Source organism: Phasianus colchicus, chromosome 2, assembly GCF_987193195.1.
Source record: "Phasianus colchicus chromosome 2, bPhaCol1.hap1.1, whole genome shotgun sequence".
In the NCBI taxonomy this organism is placed as follows: domain Eukaryota; kingdom Metazoa; phylum Chordata; class Aves; order Galliformes; family Phasianidae; genus Phasianus; species Phasianus colchicus.
The window spans coordinates 17691861-17710389 of record NC_143437.1 but is presented as its reverse complement, the minus strand read 5'-3'; the positions used below and the strand labels follow the sequence as shown (position 1 = coordinate 17710389).

The window sequence follows — 18529 nt, the reverse complement described above, 5'->3', positions numbered from 1 at the left end:
TCCATTTCATCATCTTTGAAAGCAGAGGGCTGGCTACCCTGAGAACAACTGGCCTTCCTGCTAAAGACTGAGGCAAAAAAGGCACTGAGTACCTCAGCCTTATCCTTACCTTTCATCACTGCGTTTCCTCTCACACCCAATAAATGGTGGAGATTATCCTCAATCCTCCTTTTGCTGTCGTTCTATTCACAAAGCACTTTTTTAAATTGTTTTTTTGCTGCACCAGCCAAACTGAGACCCAGTTGGGCCTTGGTCCTTCTACTTTTTTTGCCTGCACAGCTTGACAACAGCTCTAGTTCTCCTGAGTTGCTTGCACCTTTTTCCAGAGTTCATAAACTCTTTCTCCCCAAGTTCCCAAAGAAGATCTCTGCTCATCCAGGCTGGTCTTCTCCCCCAGCAGCTTGGCTTTTGGTGCATTGGAATGGACTGCTCCTATACCTCCAAGATTTTTTTCTTGAAGAAGTTCTAAGATAAGAAAGCAATCTAATTCAAAATGATCTCATCAATGATACTGAGGAATAACTGAGATTATACTAATAATTGTCTCTCTACTGCACAGTGTTCTGGTGGCTTTTTTTGTTTTTTGGTCTCCATTAGCTTCTTACTGATACATTGCATTGCTGACAGGGCGCTTATAAACCCTTTCTCGAATGTTAGCTGCAAGTTTATCATACCACAGCCCCGACTCATCAGTGGGGTCAATAAATGTTGCCACAGTGCAAAGAAATAATTAAATAATCATGAAAAAACAAGAGAGTGACTTGAAGTGATCTTCTACTTAGAACAATAGAGATATCATAGGCTTACTTCGAATATAAAATCAGAACTTGGTCTCATTTTTTGCCTTTGCTTTGGATAAGCCCACGATGGCAATCTCCACCATTAACATATGGTGAGTTCTTTCTCAAAACACTGCCAGTTTAACATATGTTTCATCTGCGCAATACCATAAATAAAGTGGGAAATTTGCTTGGCTTTCAAGATGCACATGAAGCAGCCAGGAATTTTTCCTGACAAATAACGAATGGCCTGTGATACGACAAGGATGGACTATTCCTACAGTCTTTAGCACAATGCTCTGGCACAGCATGCAGAAGAAAGCCAACAATAACATGTGTAGATAAGCTGTGCCATTGCTGCACCCATTTCATATGCTCTGCCTAAGTAAAACCACTCTGTCCAATTGGAGCTAGATAATGGATATAAAATGCTCTAGAGCGGGGGTTCTCCTGTCATCCCATCTTTCAGGTGGGAGCTGGTGAAAGAAGGAAGGAAGGGGAAAAAAGGCCAACTAGACACAGTCTGATAAGTCAAAAGAACTGAAACTGAACTTTATTTTTTTAAAGTATTCTACAATAATGGCTCAGAATACTACCGCAGCGCACAGGGACAAGGCAGTGCTCTGGGCTATGACTGTAGATTACTCTAATGCATTTATCTGTCAAAGCTTAAGGAAGGTTGAAACGTGGCAGTTCAACATTTCTTAAGCAAATATTTCATTATTTTAATGCTTTCTAGGTCTTTCATATGATAGCAGGGTTTATCAAATGCAATGTAGTCACAGAAGTCTTGCATAAATACAAATATTGATATTTTACCTTGAATACTGTATATTATATAAATTCTGCCTTACCTTTAAAAAAAATCTCCAGGTCATTATGTGATCCGGAGTCTTTCCTTTTCTTTCTCTGTAAGAGTTTTTAAATATATATATATATTTATATATATTTGCTATCATACATCAAAGTACATACGAATCCCATTGTTTTCTGCAGCCATGGTATGAAACAAAATAACCAACAACCAAACCATAAGCTTTCTGATTTACATAGGAAAGTCAAAGAGGATCTTCCCTCTTTTGCGTGTGTGTTTCAGGACTAGGGTTTTCTTTTTGTTTTTGGTTTTTAAGTTTGAAAGGATTCTTCATAAACTAGAGATCCACAGATCATTCAAAGCAGTCTTTATAAGCAAATTTACATACTTTGACATGCTTTTGTGAGGCAGTTAGTATCAAAATCCAACAGTACTTCTACAGAACCATATGACTTTCTGCGATGCAGATATACATTTCATTTCTAAAAAGCCACAGTTCTTTTTCTACATCTGCTCTCATCAAATCCCCAGGATTCATTCATAAAATTGCTGTTCCAAGTGCTGATGCTGTTATCTCCACTGTGGATTAAGATGTACACACAATCTGGTGACATCATCGTGTGGAAGATTGTTAAGTACCCTCCCCAGATCCACAGATAGTCTTTTCTATCTCTGAGTGCTCAGGATTCATGTCACCCAACAGTGCAATGTAATGATGACATGTCTCCATGCAGGCTAAGGGTCTTCTTCCATCAAAGGAATCTCTAGAAGGAAGAGAGAAATGGTATTGATTACAGGCTGGGTCTTGCCTTTAGATATTTTCAGAGTAGTATTATTAGCAACTCGGAAAAAATATAAATGTAAAAATCTGAAGAATTCATTAAGAGTCTCCAATTCTATACCCCATGTGAAAATCACAGAATCACAGAATTGAGTTAGAGGGAACCCTTAAAGGTCATCTGGCCCAAATCCCCTGCAATGAACAGGGACACCTACAGCTCGATCAGGTTGCTCAGATTAATCTACTAAGATTATCCATGTTTCCTAAAACAAGTTAGGCCCACCAAAGCTAAGTGCAAACATCCTTTCTACTACATTTAACACGGAATCTGCATTCAGAGTAGGCAGAGCCTTACTGGGATCATCATCATTCCTCCCACCTCCTTCCAGCTGTCCTCTCCCACTTGTAATGCCATTAAAAGTCAGCCCCAACCTTATGGTGCAGGAGATTTCTTCCACCCCAGTCTTCACCCACACTTCTTTAAATGTCTCTAAAGAAAGCTAACTAGTTTCTTTATTAAGCTGAGAAGGCTCTGTTAGAACTAAATGAAATTGCATCAATGCATGCTCATGATTTAAATGCAAACAGTAATACATGATGATCTTCTACCACAGGGTTCTCTCCTGCATGTTCTTATACTGTGACTCCCATGTCCATAAAGTGTATGTAAATGCTCTCATGCCTTAGACTGAAAAGTTTATCATGCATGCAGACACCAAGAGCTTGTCAGCAAAGGCTGCTAACTCTGACTGGGTATGAAATACATGGTGAAAGTAAAAAGCAGGTCAGCTGGCTTTATTGTTGCTCTGTCTGTACAAGCAAATCTCTAAGGACTCGCATATGGCACCCATGTGTGACTCACCATCTGTAATATCAATCCGTGGGCTCGTGGACACAGCCTCCCCAGCAGTGCTCCGGGATGCATCAGTTCGATCTGAGCTGGCAAGCACTGCTGCTTGGCACACCGGGGGTGAGTACAAGCTTTGGAGCAGTTCAGAGGAGCCTGATTGACTCTCACAGCTCTCGAATTCACTTGGCAGCATGTCTGTAATCCTGGGGCCAGGATAAGCAGGAGGACTTTGATCTTCTGTCTGCAAAATATGCCCCTGGTCCACTGTGGCTGAGTATCCAGGTGCCAGAGCATTCAGGCTGCTGCTTACAGCTTCATCGTAGGAAGGCAGCATGACAGGAACACCATCCACTACCACGAAGTCGGGGTCACCCACAGAGCCCTCCTGGTTGCCTCTAAGTCAAACACAGGAAAATGATCACAGAGAGCCAGAGGGTTTCATAGAATTGTTTGAGTTGGAAGGGACCCTTAAAAGCCATCGAGTTAAACTCCCTGCAGTAAACAGGAACATCTGCAGATAGATCAGATGCTCAGAGCCCTGTCCAGCCCGACCTTGGATGTCTCCAGGAATGGGGGCACCCACCACCTCTCTGGGTAACCTGTGCCACTGCATCACCACCCTGATTGTAAAAATCTCCTTCCTTATATCCAGTCTAAATCTGTCCTCATTCAGTTTGAAACCATTTCCCTTTGTCCTACCACTACACACTCTGCTAAACAGTCTGTCCCCTTCTTTCTTACAGACCCCCTTTAGATACTGGGTTTCTGAAGCACCTTCTGGAGCAACTGCTGAATATAAGGAAACACAACACTTCCTAATGGCACAAATTGATGCTACAGGACCATTAACATTCACAGAGATGTCTGCCTCACAGGTCTGCAAAAATCTGTTCAGATTGACAGTCAGGTGGAATCCGTTACAATCGGATAAATGAAACAAGTAATGTGAAGCTCAATTTAGAGAAGGGAAAGAAAACAGGTGCTTGGAGGAGATAAGGAGTGCCATTTGCTGTGCCACGCAGAGTAGGTATCATGGATATGAGATCACAGATGTTACTCAGCAGTCACAAGTGTCTGAACCCCTGAAAAGATGCAGACTAGAGCAAAGAAGTGTTTGCAGCATATGTAAACAGGCTGTTACTGGATGGCAGGGTTTTGTTGCCAGATATTGGACTCCTTCAGTTCTTGCTTTCAAAGGATGAAGGCATTTAGCACTAGGCTGGTTTCCTTTAAAAACAAAACATTTACATTATGCTGGGAAGGTGTGGTGAGCCCCGAACTATCTGTTTTATAGTCAATCAGATCACAACAGATACTCAGCAGGAAGGAGTTGATCTCAGGTATCACAGAATCACACACAGAATCACAGAATCACAGAATGACCTGGGTTGGAGGGGACCTCAAGGATCATGTAGTTCCAACCCCCCTGCCTAGCAGGGCCACCGAACATACACCTTTACTAGATCAGGTTGCCCAGAGCCTCGTCCAACCTGGTCTTGAACACCTCCAAGGACGGGGCATCCACAACATCCCTGGGCAGCCTGTTCCAGGACCTAACCACCCTCCTAGTAAAAAACTTCCCCCTAACATCCAACCTAAATCTTCCCTCTTTTAACTTAAAACCATTTCCCCGTGTCCTGCTATTATCAGCCCTTATGAAGAGTTTACTCCCCTCCTGGGAGTAAGTTCCCTTCAGATATTGAAAGGCTGCAATGAGGTCGCCCCGCAACCTTCTCTTCTCCAGGCTGAACAAACCCAACTCCCTCAGCCTGTCCTCATAGGGGAGGTGCTCCAGCCCCCTGATCATCTTCGTGGCCCTCCTCTGGACCCTTTCCAAAATCTCCATGTCTTTTTTGTACTGAGGGCTCCACACCTGAACACAGTACTCCAGATGGGGCCTCACAAGAGCAGAGTAGAGAGGGACAATCACCTCCCTATCCCTGCTGACCACCCCTCTCCTGATGGAGCCCAGGATCCCATTTGCTTTCCGGGCTGCCAGAGCGCACTGCTGGCTCATGTTAAGTTTCTCATCTATCAGGACCCCTAGGTCTTTCTCTGCCGAGCTGCTCTCAAGGACAACTCCCCCCAGCCTGTACAGGTGCCTGGGGTTCTTCCGGCCCAAGTGCAAAACCTTGCACTTTGCCTTATTGAACCTCATTAGGTTCACCCGAGCCCAGCTTTCCAGCCTGTCAAGGTCCCTCTGAATGGCCTCCATTCCCACCACCGTATCGACTGCACCACTCAGCTTGGTGTCATCAGCAAACTTGCTGAGGGTGCACTCCATTCCCTCATCGATGTCATTAATAAAGATGTTAAAGAGCACCGGTCCCAAGACAGACCCTTGAGGGACACCGCTCGTTACCGGCCTCCACCTGGACATAGAGCCATTGACCACCACCCTCTGTCTGCGGCCTTTCAACCAATTGCTTATCCATCTAGTTGTCCACCCGTCAAATCCACCTCCCTCCAGTTTGGAGATGAGGATGTGATGGGGGACCATGTCAAAGGCCTTGCTCAGGTCCAGGTAAATGACATCAGTTGCCTTCCCTTCGTCCACCAATGCCGTCACTCCATCATAGAAGGCCACAAGATTAGTTAAGCATGACCTTCCCCTGGTGAAGCCATGCTGGCTATCTAGGATCACGTGCTCGTTCTTTATGTGATCAAGCATATTGTCCAGGAGGATCTGTTCCATAATCTTCCCAGGCACGGAGGTGAGACTCACCGGCCTGTAGTTACCTGGGTCCTCCCTGCTCCCCTTCTTGTAAATGGGAGTGACGTGACCCTTCCTCCAATCGTCCGGGACCTCACCTGACAGCCACGACTTCTCAAATATGATGGAGAGCGGCTCAGCAACCACCTCAGCCAGCTCCTTCAGGACCCTGGGATGCACGCCATCTGGCCCCATAGACTTATACTCATTCAGTCTAAGGAGGCACTCTCGGACTTGCTCAACCCTTACAGTGGGGAGGGATTTACCTCCTTGGTCCCCACATAGAGGTATGGGGGTGCAAGACTTAGGGACGTGAAAAAGACTAGAATCCTGGCCACCAGTGAAGACCGAGGTGAAGAACTCATTCAGCACCTCAGCTTTCTCTTCATCTGTTGAAGCCATTTCTCCTTTTAAATTTACCAAAGTAGGTACGCCCGTTTTGGCCTGTCTCTTCTGGCCAATGTACCTGTAGAAGGTTTTCTTATTGTTTTTCACGTCCCTGGCCAAGTTCAGTTCTGCCTGCGCCTTGGCTTTCCTGATCCCACGTCTGCAAGTCCGGACGGCATCCCTGTATTCTTCCCAGGTGACACAGCCTTGTTTCCAGAGCTTGTACACCCCTTTCTTCACCCTCAGTTCTCTTAGCAGGTCCTTGCTGAGCCATGCCGGTTTTCTACCTCTCCTGCCCACTTTCTTAATCAGGGGAATGGAGACCTCTTGTGCTGCCAGGAGGGCATCCTTGAAGAGCAGCCAGCTCTCCTCAACGTCCTTATCTTTGAGGGCAGCGCGCCAGGGGATCTTGGCCAGCATTCCATTGAGTAGCTTGAAGTCTGCTCTTCTAAAGTTCAGCGTCCTGGTCCTGCTCTTTACCAGGCCCACATCGCTTGAGATCACAAACTCAACCAGGGCATGATCGCTGGAGCCTAGGCATCCTCCAACCTTGACGCCTTTGATGATCTCCTCAGCGTTGGTGAGCAGCAGGTCCAGCAACGCTTGACCTCTGGTCGGTCTGTCCAATACCTGAACCAGAAAGCTATCATCAATGGATTCCAAGAGCCTTCTGGAGCTCTTGCAGCTCGCCGTGTGGTTTTTCCAACAAATGTCCGGATGGTTGAAGTCCCCCACCAGGACAAGAGCCCGTGAGGCAGACGCCTCACGCATCTGGAGCAAGAAAGCCTCATCAGCAGCCTCCCCTTGGTCAGGTGGCCTGTAGTATACCCCTAATACCAGCTGACCTTTATTAGTCCCATCTCTAATCCTAACCCACAGGCTCTCAACCTGTTCTTGACTGTTTCTCATGGGGAGCTCCTCACAGTTTATCCAATCTCTGACATAGAGAGCAACTCCCCCACCCTTCCTACCTCTCCTATCTCTCCTAAAGAGTCTATAGCCGTCGATGGCAGTATCCCAATTGTGGGAGTCATCCCACCATGTTTCTGTGATAGCAACAATGTCATAACTTTCAGAATGCATCACAGTTTCCAGTTCCTCCTTCTTGTTACTCAGGCTTCGTGCATTAGTATAAAGGCACTTCAGCCAGGCTGTCCGTCTCACCACCTTCATAAGCGATCCAGGATCCGCTAGAACAGCAGCATCCCCAGCATCCCCCTGCCCTACTCCCTCCTTTTGCACTCTGCCATCATTGCCCACAGAGTTTGGTACAATCCCTCGAATGAACCGTTCAACCCCAGTAGCCTTTATTTTGCCCCCTTCCCCCTTCATTCCTAGTTTAAAGACCTGTCAATGAGTCCCGCTAATTCTTCAGCTAATACCCTCTTACCCCTCAGGGACAGGCTGCTTGCATCAGCAGCCATCATGCCAGGTGCAGTGTAGATTGCCCCATGGTCAAAAAAGCCGAAATTCTTGTGTCTGCACCAGCTCTTAAGCCATCTATTTAAGAGTTGGGTTTTTCGGATCCACCCTGTACCTTTTCCCGACACCACGGGCGTAGAAGAAAAGATCACCTGCACCCCAGCTCCTTCTAGTATTCGCCCCATTCCCCTGAAGTCTTTCTTGATGGACCTCAGGCTTTCCTTGCCAACTTCCTCGCTGCCAGCCTGAATTATTAAAAGTGGGTAGTAGTCTGAAGGCTGAATCAACCTAGAAATTTTCTTTGAAATGTCCCTGACCCGTGCCCCAGGAAGGCAGCACACTTCTCTGCGGGTGGGGTCGGGCCGGCATATAGGGCCTTCTGTTCCTTGCAGAAGGGAGTCACCTACAACAATCACCCTTCTGTCCTTACGTGTAGAAGCAGTCTTGAGGCTTTGGGGTGACCGCTTCTTCTGAGGCAACCTCGTGGGTGAATCTGTCTCCACACTCTCGCTAGTCTCCCCCTCAAGTTCCAGGGCCTCAAACCGGTTTCGCAGAGGCACCTGTGGAGCCGGGGATGGTCGGGATGGGGGATGCCCCTTCCGCCGAGCAGGCACCCGTTTCCACTCCTCCTCCCTTCTCAAATTGCTGCTGGGGGGAAGAGAGGACAGGGGGCTCGCTGCAGTACCATTGGGACAGGAAAACATCTGGGAAGAAGAGGCCAGAAAGCCACTTCAATAAGCTAGAGGAGAGCAGGCTATCTGTGGTGGAACCTTTATCCTCAATTCTTCCCAGTTATATAGGTGTATGTACGCTCCCCATATGAATATGTATGTTAGTTTATACATTATTTCTATAGAATCATAGAATCATTAAGGATGAAAAAGACCACTAAGATCATCTAGTCCAACAGTCAACCCATCCTCACCATGTCCACTGACCACATCTCTCAGTGCCACATCTCCATGGTTCTTGATCACCTCCAGAGACACTGACTCTACCACCTCCCTGGGCAGCCTGAGCCACTGCATCACCGCTCTTCCTGAGAAGAAATGTTTCCCAATGCCTAACCTGACCCTCACCTGGTGCAACTTGCGGCCATTACCTCTCATCCTATTACTGTTACCTGGGGGAAGAGGCCGACCCCCATCTTGCCAAATAAAACATATATTTTCATGTACATACACTTAATTAACAATAAGACTGCGAAGTTCGTTCTCCTGTATTGGCCTGGGGACATATTCAGTAATATACAGCTTTTTACCTCTCTCCTCTGTACATGGTAGAATAAAGACAAAAGAAAAAGAAAGAGAAGGAGTCACTCAGTCAAAGCCCATAGCAAACTGAGCACAGACGGAAACCTCAGAGCGGATCTAAACCCAGATACAGCATTAGCTCTGCCTCAACTTTAGCAACACCTGTCTTTGTTTTTCCAGTGTTACAATAATAATAACACCATCTACCTGTCTCTTTATGAGTGCTGTGACAAATGCTCAATGACATATGCTGATAGTATTTCGTGGAAGTAAAGGAAGATGTAGGAGATGTTTATGAGGGGAAAGCAAATTTTAAATTTAATTTTGTCTACAGGAAAAAAAAAAACACAAAAAACCCATCTTTCATAAAATTTACGTTATTAAATCTACAGAACTTAAAAAATTAAGTCCCTCAGCACCCAACACTGAGTACTTTAAACTGTTTTTGCTGTCATTGATTTTCATGCAACTGTCAACTATTTTCACATGCAGAATCAGGAATTCTCAGTAGTTAGCAGAGCTGTAATTGTACCCAAAATGAATCTGGACAACTTTGCCTTTTCCATAGAACAGCTATGGAAAATTCTACGGTTCCAGGGGTGCCCGTCTCTGCAGGTAGATCAGAGTGTGGAAATAGGATCAAGGGCCCCAATCTTAATAAAACAATAAAATAAAATAGTAATAAAATAACATAATAAAATAATTAAAGAAAACAGTGCAAACCTTGGAAGGAAATGCGTCTTAAATTTGGTCTGGAACATTCTGGCTAAAATGACCAGTAGAAGTACTAATAAAACACTGGTAGCAGTAAATGCCACTATTTTCCATGTAGTCAGGAGGGTCTCCTGTGTATTTGGCCAGGTTTGTTCTGTAACAAAAAGACAATAACACCACAGTTATTTCTGATTATTACTGTTGCTAGTTTATAATAATTCAACAATACTCAGAAGGGCCAGTTAGGATGAGAGATTTCTTATATGTGTGTTTTACATGCACATACATATATGAATCAAAGTTACACTCATTAATCTAATTCCAGATACCAAAGCAGCCTTAACAACAAATTGTCACTGAGGCCGGACCTTGCTTTTTCTCCTTGATGTTATTTTTATGCATGCAATCATAAATTTAGCTTATCTATGCATTAAGACATCAATATTCAAAATTACATTTGAAAAGCTAAATATTGAAATGATTTAGGATCATTCAGGAAATAAAATATGCTGCATTTAATGGCATTTTAAATCAGTGATTGTCACTTAAGCATGAAATAATGAGTTTCACCAGACATTACTCACCTCCAGATTTGCTCAGAAGGAGGTGGGCTACAGGAGGACAGAGGCTGCTCCCTTACCTGTTTTGACACAGTAGACTTGGTAGGAGGGGAACCACTCTCCATACTGGCAGGTGATGTATTTGTAGTCATTGGTGAGGGTGTATCCGGGGTCACAGTAGAACTCTACCACTGTCCCGTGGTTGTAGCGCTCGCAAGGCCGCGGATGGCAGATGTAGTCTCCATGGCTGACCATTGGAGGTAGCGGACAAACTTGGCCAAAACAAACAGAGAGAAAAGGAGAGAGAAGTTAACCACAGCCACTGACCAGTGTGTCTCAAAATCCCCTCCAGGCTCCCTGCCTTGTGGGTAGGTACATCTGCGTGGCACCAGTGGATGGATGCACGCACCTCCTGCAGCAGCATGGGAGCTTTTGGCTTACACTTATACCAAAAAGCTCTGCTGTCTGTTTGCTTAAAAACATGAAAGATGGCATTGGTGAAGCCCTCCAGCCTCTGGATGAGGGGAAGAAGGGAGAAAGGGACATGCATGGCTATAGGAAGGCTACATGGGGATGGAAGGGGGCAGTCAGAATAAAGACAATCTCTTTCCTTATGAAGCATCTCAAATTCAGCTGTAAGATCTTTTTTTCTTTTTTTTTTTTTTTCCATTAGCACAGTTGACTGATTGCATGCCCTAATTAAATTCTGCAATATTCACTTTTATGAAGAAATTTGCTATCAGCAGTGCTGGAAGAGATGCTTGGCACACAACGCTGCTTAAGCAATTACAGTTGTGCCACTGTAATTTTGTCTCACTGGGCTAAAACCACACCAGTGCTATTTGTGTTTTGTTATCTCTGAGCAGCCCTGGTGATTCCAGCGGTGATTGCTGCTGGGGTGAGGCACTGAATAGAACAGAGGCTGAGCCTGTGTTAATTAAATACAGTGGTGTACATGAGGCTATGTAAATAAGACCGAATTACAACATAAACATGTGAACTTTTATTGTAGATCCCGAAACAAGAAGAAATGCCCCCTCACAATGCTAGGAAATTAATAATTCAACAGAGTTGAAGGAGCAGTCTCTAGGATGCAGCAGCTAAAGCAGCTTGCAGGCAGTGCTTTTAAAAGAGAGGAAACATATACTGAAAAAGTATTAGTTAATTACTATTTTAAGTATTGTTCCTAACACAAAGGAAAACAGGTGTAATGATGTCTAAAATGGCCACATGCTGATTGGAGAGGGCTTAATCCAGCTAACTGGACTGTTTTATCTCCCTTTGGAGGCAGTAACGAATGGGATTGGAGCCCCATCTGTGTGCTGCCCACCCCTCCGCCTCGTGCCTCCCTCACACAGCCCAGCCCTACTGCATTGATTTAAAGAATGAAAATGCCATCTCTCCAAAGAAGAATCTTCCCAGAAATTACAATGCAGCTGCTTCTCTCTGCGAGCCTTGTTACATGAATAATGTATTTCATAAAAAAATACACAAGATATTAAATGAATCTTCAAGAGAAGCTGATTACAATGTGCAGCACTGTCTGTTCCCCATCCCCTGGAGACATGGTTTTGTTTGCATTTTCACTGGCAAGGCTCAGTAATAACTTGAAATCAGAGCAAGTAATTCACATAAAAATTCGCATCCTCCATACTCTGCATACTTTCCAAAGTCTCTAGGTCCATGAGAAATAGGAAGGGTTTACTGAGAGGTGAACTCAAGACTGAAAACAATTTTCTTAAGAATAGGGCAAAGGCGTGCATCTGAAATAACAGAAAAGCACCTTTGTCTGTATCAGTGATCATTCCTCTATTACAAAGAAAACAATCACAGAAAGCAACAATTTTGGCCTACTGTAAGAAAACCTCATATATTTTTATTATCTACATTTATAGCATGAGAACAAAGACAGTAACTTAAACTTCTTTGCAATTGAGTTTTGGCAGGCTATGACAGGCGGCAGGAGACGTGTGGATGCACACAGCCCTCCAAGCTACAGGGAAAGTAGAGCACGTCTTATCACAGGGGGCAACTGCTCTGATAAACAAATTCCTGCTCTCCAGCCATGCACCTGCTGCCTTTCCTGACACACCAAACCCCAAATCTACTAATGCCATTAAGGGCCAAAGCAGCCTTCTGAATTAAAATACATAAATAAATAAATAAAAGCCTCAGTGCTGGTCTCCCAGCTCAGGAATGATATATTTTGCAGTCAGATTAAAAACCATGCAGTGGGTACAGCCCATATGCGGAGCTGTCAGTTTGTTTACAAATGGAGATATGCTTTAGAAAACCTGAGAATAAGAGCATTGCTCTTAGTGTAGGATATGTCCCCAGTCAGCTAAAAACGGGTGCCACCCCTCCCACTGACACCTTCTTCATTTCAAGGGAAATGATCATGTACTGATGCTACCCAAAAATGTCTGTAAACATTTCTGTAAAGTGCTGTACTATGTTCGTTGTGAGTTGGAGTAAGGTTTTAAATAGCTGTACATCCCAACCACTCTTGCGTTAAATTACAACAGTGGTTGCAATGGAATGGGTTTCAAAATATCATAGTGTAGAATGATCAAGGTTGGAAAGACCACGAAGATCATCTAGTCCAACCAATGACAGATTTAGGCTCAATGGAAGCAAGACTTTGTTCTGACAGCTGGAATGTCAGAATCTGGGTTTTTCAGTCACAGGACTTATCCCTCATCACCTCCTATGAACGTTATGTTCATCAAGTTTAAGGAACCTTCCAACAGTTGTATGGGCAAACTGGCCCCCACATGCATTTGTGAGCAGGGTGATTAATAATCAACACTCAGGTTCAAAGCCTCTTTTTCCAAATGAAATCAAACTAGATGAGTTATATCACCAGCAACCAAAGATTAACTTATTTCCATCCCTGGGCAGTTAGTCATATATTTAGTTCCTTTTTCAACTCACTCCATTTTCATCATCATCCTGGCCCACAATCCTTTAGAGTCAATGCAAGTCATAGAAGACCAAGATTTCAGCCATTCTGGATGGCTGTTGAGCACTCTTGGCTCTCAGTAGACAGGCTTTTTGTGCAGAGCTAGTTGTCTAACAGGGCCAATTCCTCACTGTTGATATATACCTAGTATCATGCTAGATATCAGTGCACGGTACCAGTGACACAGACTAAAATAGTGTGGCAGATCAAATATGAACTAAAACTCAGGTGGCAAAACTTCAGCCCACTGAAGTTTTCTAGGAAAGTTAAAATTCTTGGAACGTCAATAATCATTCCTTGGCTTATTTGGCAATTACAGGCCATGGACTTCAGGCAAAGGCATCAAATGCATCCTCTGGGCACTGGATCCAGGATTTCCGGATTAGTCTTTATAGATCAGTTGGCCACAGGCTGTAAGGGGACTCACAGAGACTTTACAGCAGTCTTTTCAGTCAAAACGTGAAATCATTAAATAAAAAGAATGAATGAATGTGTTCACACCACAAATAAATCCATTCTGGTAAGCTCAGGACTGCTGATGCTCAGGGAAGCTGTAGGGAAGAATTCCTGACTGGATCTGACAGCCAACCCCTCCTGCTCTGAGGAGCACTTGGAGCTTGGGGCTCTCCAGCTATGGGCTTTCTGCTCTGAGCAGTCTTAGTCAAAGATTAGTACTCTGATGAAGAACTTAAAACCTGAGTTCCAAGCCTTACATTCCAAACACAGTTACATACTGCCTTGGAGAAGAGGACCTCCTTCAGGCTTGTAGGAGATAGTTACTAACAGAAGACAAGAATATGTTCTAGTGCTGATGTCCTGGAAGCAGAAGAAATGTCTGTGGTGTCCTCTGCAAGGGACACCAAGCACAAGGCAAGGGTGACTCTGCTCCACACCCACTGCCAGTGGGCACTTATACATCAGATCAATGAATAGAGTTCTCCTCATTTTTACTAGCCATTATGGGCAAGGAGCTTTTTAAGCTCTGCCCAGAGGATGCTGCAGTTAATCTGCACTGCTGACACTAGGACTGTAGGAGGGAGAGAAAATGTTTGGCATTAGCACAGTCTCAATTAACACTGTTGGCACAGAATAAAGGTGTCACATCACTTTTTCAAAGCCAGGGGTAGAGAGATGACAGTGAAGCTTCAGATACGTAAAGTGCTCAAAATCTATTTTTAGCCAATTGGTTCACTGGCATTCTGGTTAGTAGTTTAGTTTTTGCTCAGAGTAAGCAAGATGTAAATTATTCAGGTTTTGCCTAGTTTTTGTACAGAAGCCAAAAAACAAATGCAACAGTGTCTTGAAACACAGGCTGCTGAAGTGCTATGAAGAAACAAGAAGCCTGTTCTCCAGCTTTGATTTTTTGTGTAGTAGGGATTTTTCTCCTCCAGCCTTTCATGTATCATACTGGTTCCTATGTTAGCTAGATAACAGAAAAACCCAGTGTAAGGCCAGCTGTTTTCTGTTTCACACAGGGATAGACAGTGCTAGTGACATTTGCACCAAATGAAAAATAAAGCTTCTTCCAAATTCACCACAAATCCCTTTTTATTATCCAAAGAGTGAGAAAAAAATTAAGATGAAACTTCATGACAAGGAAGACACTTGGAAGCCCTCGCTCATCCTTGCTACCCTCCTGCCTTGCTATCTTCTGCTCTGTGTGCCTGGCTGCCTTGTACACAGTTGAGGTAGATGTATCCCACTGCAGTGCACAGGGCATCCTCAGCTCCTCACACTTGGTAACCAAGAACAGGACACTCAGTAAAAACTCTCTGTTCTACCAGAACACAAATTCTTACTTCCCTGGAAAGCACACTGAGTGACCTATATATATTTCTCCCAGGCTGTCTGCCTTCCAGCCCTCTTATCCTCCCATGCAGCAAAGGGGCCAGCTGACAATCCTATGCTTGGCCACCAGATGGGAGACTGTGAGAGTGCAGTTGGGAGATGCAATTGCTTTTCACTAAATTGCATTTTCATGTCAGAACTGCTAAAATCTATAATTCAGTTCCAGCATATTGAATATGCATTATCAGTTCCATCCCAATCACTGTTTACAGCAGGAGAATGCAGCAGTTCTCTGCTGCATCCCAGCAGAACCAGTTTCCCATCTAAGCCTAGTAAGGGTCCTTCTCCCTGTCATATCTTTGAATAAGCACATCCTCGTATATGTCCAATTTGAATTTTTATGTTTATTTTTACAGTAACACTGAGGATGAAACCTGTTTGTTTCATGCTCAGCCAAGAAGCCTTTCTCCTAACTCAACAATTGCTGTCCTGTGAAGGGAGTTAGTGCTCATTTTAGCTGTGATTGGAGTAAGTGAGAATTTGTGGCCACAAAATCACATTTTGAAAATAAAGGCATGCTTTGAGAAATTTTCCTGATTATTCCCACAGCAAAACAACAACAGCACCAACAGGGCTACCAGAATATGGAAAAAACAAAGTGACCACCAGTTTATAAAGTAAATCCTACTAAACCCAACAATAGACACAAGGAGAAGCAAAGATACAAGATCATAGAATCACAGAACAGTCTGGGTTGAAAAGGACCACAATGATCATGTAGTTTCAACCTCCCCACTATGTGCAGGGTTGCCAACCACCAGACCAGGCTGCCCAGAGCCACATCCAGCCTGGCCTTGAATGCCTCCGTGTCAGAACAACTCCACAGTCATCCTCAACAATCCTTCCGTCTACAGCACACAGCCAGTGAAACACTGATCTTACTGCCAAAGCCTTCAGTTTCAAGTGCATTTCACAATATATATGAGCAGAAACACATTCTGACTGAGCTTTCACCTATAAATTATACATTCACAAGTGCAATTTTTGTTTAAACTACAAAAATTGATTATGACTTCGCAGCAATGGAGAGCTTAGGATTCTTTTAGCAAGATGCCCACAATTATCTTCAAGGAAATATTTATACTAATTACTCACAGAGGAGTGTTTAAAGCATTGCGGTCTCATTTACAGCAGATCAATTTTGCTTTCTTCATCACTCAGTTCTAGTTTTCTTGCCATTCTCAAGACTGGCTGACTTTATGATCACTAATGGTCTCTTTAAGACACCGAGAAGCAGAAACTGAATACTTGGCCTCATTTCTGAATGTAGAGCCAACTACTTGTGATAATTTTTCTATAGAGTTGATGCCATTATGGGATATGATTGCCTGAGTTCCAGTTGCCATCAGGTACTGTACTCCAGTGACCTACTATTATCAGCTGCTCTCAAAAAGAAACAGAGATAAATACTGAAGCTGGATTCCTGTTAAAGAGATCATCAAACAGAAAAACTTTTCTTGGGTAGTAGAAAGACCACTCCAGGAAGTTATTTCTTCCCAGTTAAGTGACATTTGCTATAAGCAATGGATACAATAAACTACACCTGTTGTTTATTGACTTGTGATTGGGATGCTTACTGGTTGATTGTATTCGTTTAGTTTGCTGGGGACTGCACAGACGCATACCAGGAAAGAATCAGAGAGCTGCAAAGAAACCCACAGCTTGGGCATTAGAGAGTATCAGTAGGGTAACCCTGAACCTGGAAAAGGCTGGAGGAAAATGTTCAACATGCTTAGAAGTAGAATGTATGTGGAAGAGGGAGACAGCGCTGCTGGAAAGCTTTCTAAGAAACCAAGACATGTAGCAGCACTCAATAGGAACTGTCTGAAGAAGTCAGAGTTTAGTGTGAGCTGGATGAACGAGGGTTGTTACGTTGTTATAACCCTCTTTAATTGCTATTCTTCTTCATTGGTAAGAAATAATCTTACCAATAATGCTTGGTGTTACCTACACCTGTCAGTAGGGCCTGACAGAGGAAAGGAATGCTAAATCCAGCTGCACCTGCTGGGATAAGAGAGCTCTACCCCAGGGCCAAGATGAAGGGTGAGGAAATAAAAATGTACCTTCTGGGAAAGAAAAAACACAAAGACCCATCCCCCATGGTGATACCGGGGGAAAAAAATAGTAGTGGTAGGGGAAACAGTGGCTGATAATACCTCAAAACCTGCCTACAAAACTAGGAAGATGTGAAAGAGTACCAGTTTCTGTTACTTGTGTACAGTTACCAAGTGCATACCTATGCTGTTTGGTGAAATTATCTCTATTTAAATGTTGGTTCTTGTCTCTGAAAGTGAACAAACCTACACAGCAGGTAGACCTTCTACTGTATAGAATCTACATCTATACTTCTCATCGATTATGGAGAATGTCCTGTGACTGCACTGGGTAGCCAAATTTAATGAACCTGTCCATAAAGCACAGACAAATTTGATTCCAAGCTAGACAATGTAGTGCTCTTTTCTCTTCTGAGGAGCCCTGCCAGATTTAAGTTAAAGATTAATACTATAAAACAGCCCTCGGGGAGAAATTTCATCTGCTTTTCCCCACCTAATCCTCAGCATATTTAAAGCACCGTGGATAAAATACTACATGCACCTGGCAGCTAACACGGAACTGCAGGGCAGAAATTATGGCCCTATAAAAGAGTTTGGATGTCTGGCTGATTCAGGAAATGCTAAGGAGTTTCTGAAAGGTACACAGGTGACAGAGCAGGTGTAAAACAATGATTTACTTTGACAGTCCCGTGCATCAGGCAGAAACAGAAGACATAAAAGAAACAGATTACAAGTTGTTCTGTTTCTTTCTTGAAAAACTATGAACAGTGCAGAATGTATCTACTTCAATCACAGCAAAGATCAAAGATGATTTCTGCAATGCAAAAGAAGTGCAGTCACTTAGAAATATAATCATATTTATCATCTTCAAACAATGTATTCAACTTGGAGACAGTTCCCTAAACTCTCTGTCTCTTTATGCCACCCCTGATGAGAGCTGTAAAAATGTCCACTTCTGTCTATCATCTTGTCCTGAGATGGGTTCTGGTCGTCTTTCTCCTTCACTTTAAAATGCATCTGTTGCAATTGAGTGATCTGAGGATTATGAAGCATACATCTGCAGAACGCTACCATTTGTCTGCTGAGTATTTTGTGTCACTGTGCTCCCTCTGAATTCAATTCTTCTCCACACCTCTTCAACTGTGGATAAAGGTCTACAGATGAAAGGCAGAATCCTCTAAGAGCACAAAAATTCAGACATTCCAAGTCATCTTTGAATGTAAGCTCTGTAACATGTTCAGCCTCCACATTCGTACAGAGTGGCCAGACACATGCACCATTTCTACAGCTTTGGGTGATGAACAGGTAACTACTACCCATGATCCAGAAAGCCTTACTATTACTGAAGTACTTTTTTTTTTTTTTTAAGATTTGTAGATTTATCTTGTAGAT

The 18529-nt window shown here is 43.7% G+C and overlaps 1 protein-coding gene across 1 annotated transcript in view; it reads right to left on the bottom strand.

Moving 5' to 3' along the window:
- Positions 1-1756: 1756 nt before the first annotated feature.
- SUSD4 (sushi domain containing 4) overlaps positions 1757-18529 on the bottom strand; it is a 73195-nt gene continuing 56422 nt past the window's right edge. The window contains exons 5-8 of the mRNA XM_031591744.2: positions 10354-10545; positions 9723-9867; positions 3237-3619; positions 1757-2357 (exon numbers count right to left, since the gene is read on the bottom strand). Coding sequence (XP_031447604.1) covers positions 2329-2357; positions 3237-3619; positions 9723-9867; positions 10354-10545 — 749 coding nt within the window. The 3' untranslated portion in view covers positions 1757-2328. The remainder of the gene's footprint in view (positions 2358-3236; positions 3620-9722; positions 9868-10353; positions 10546-18529) is intronic.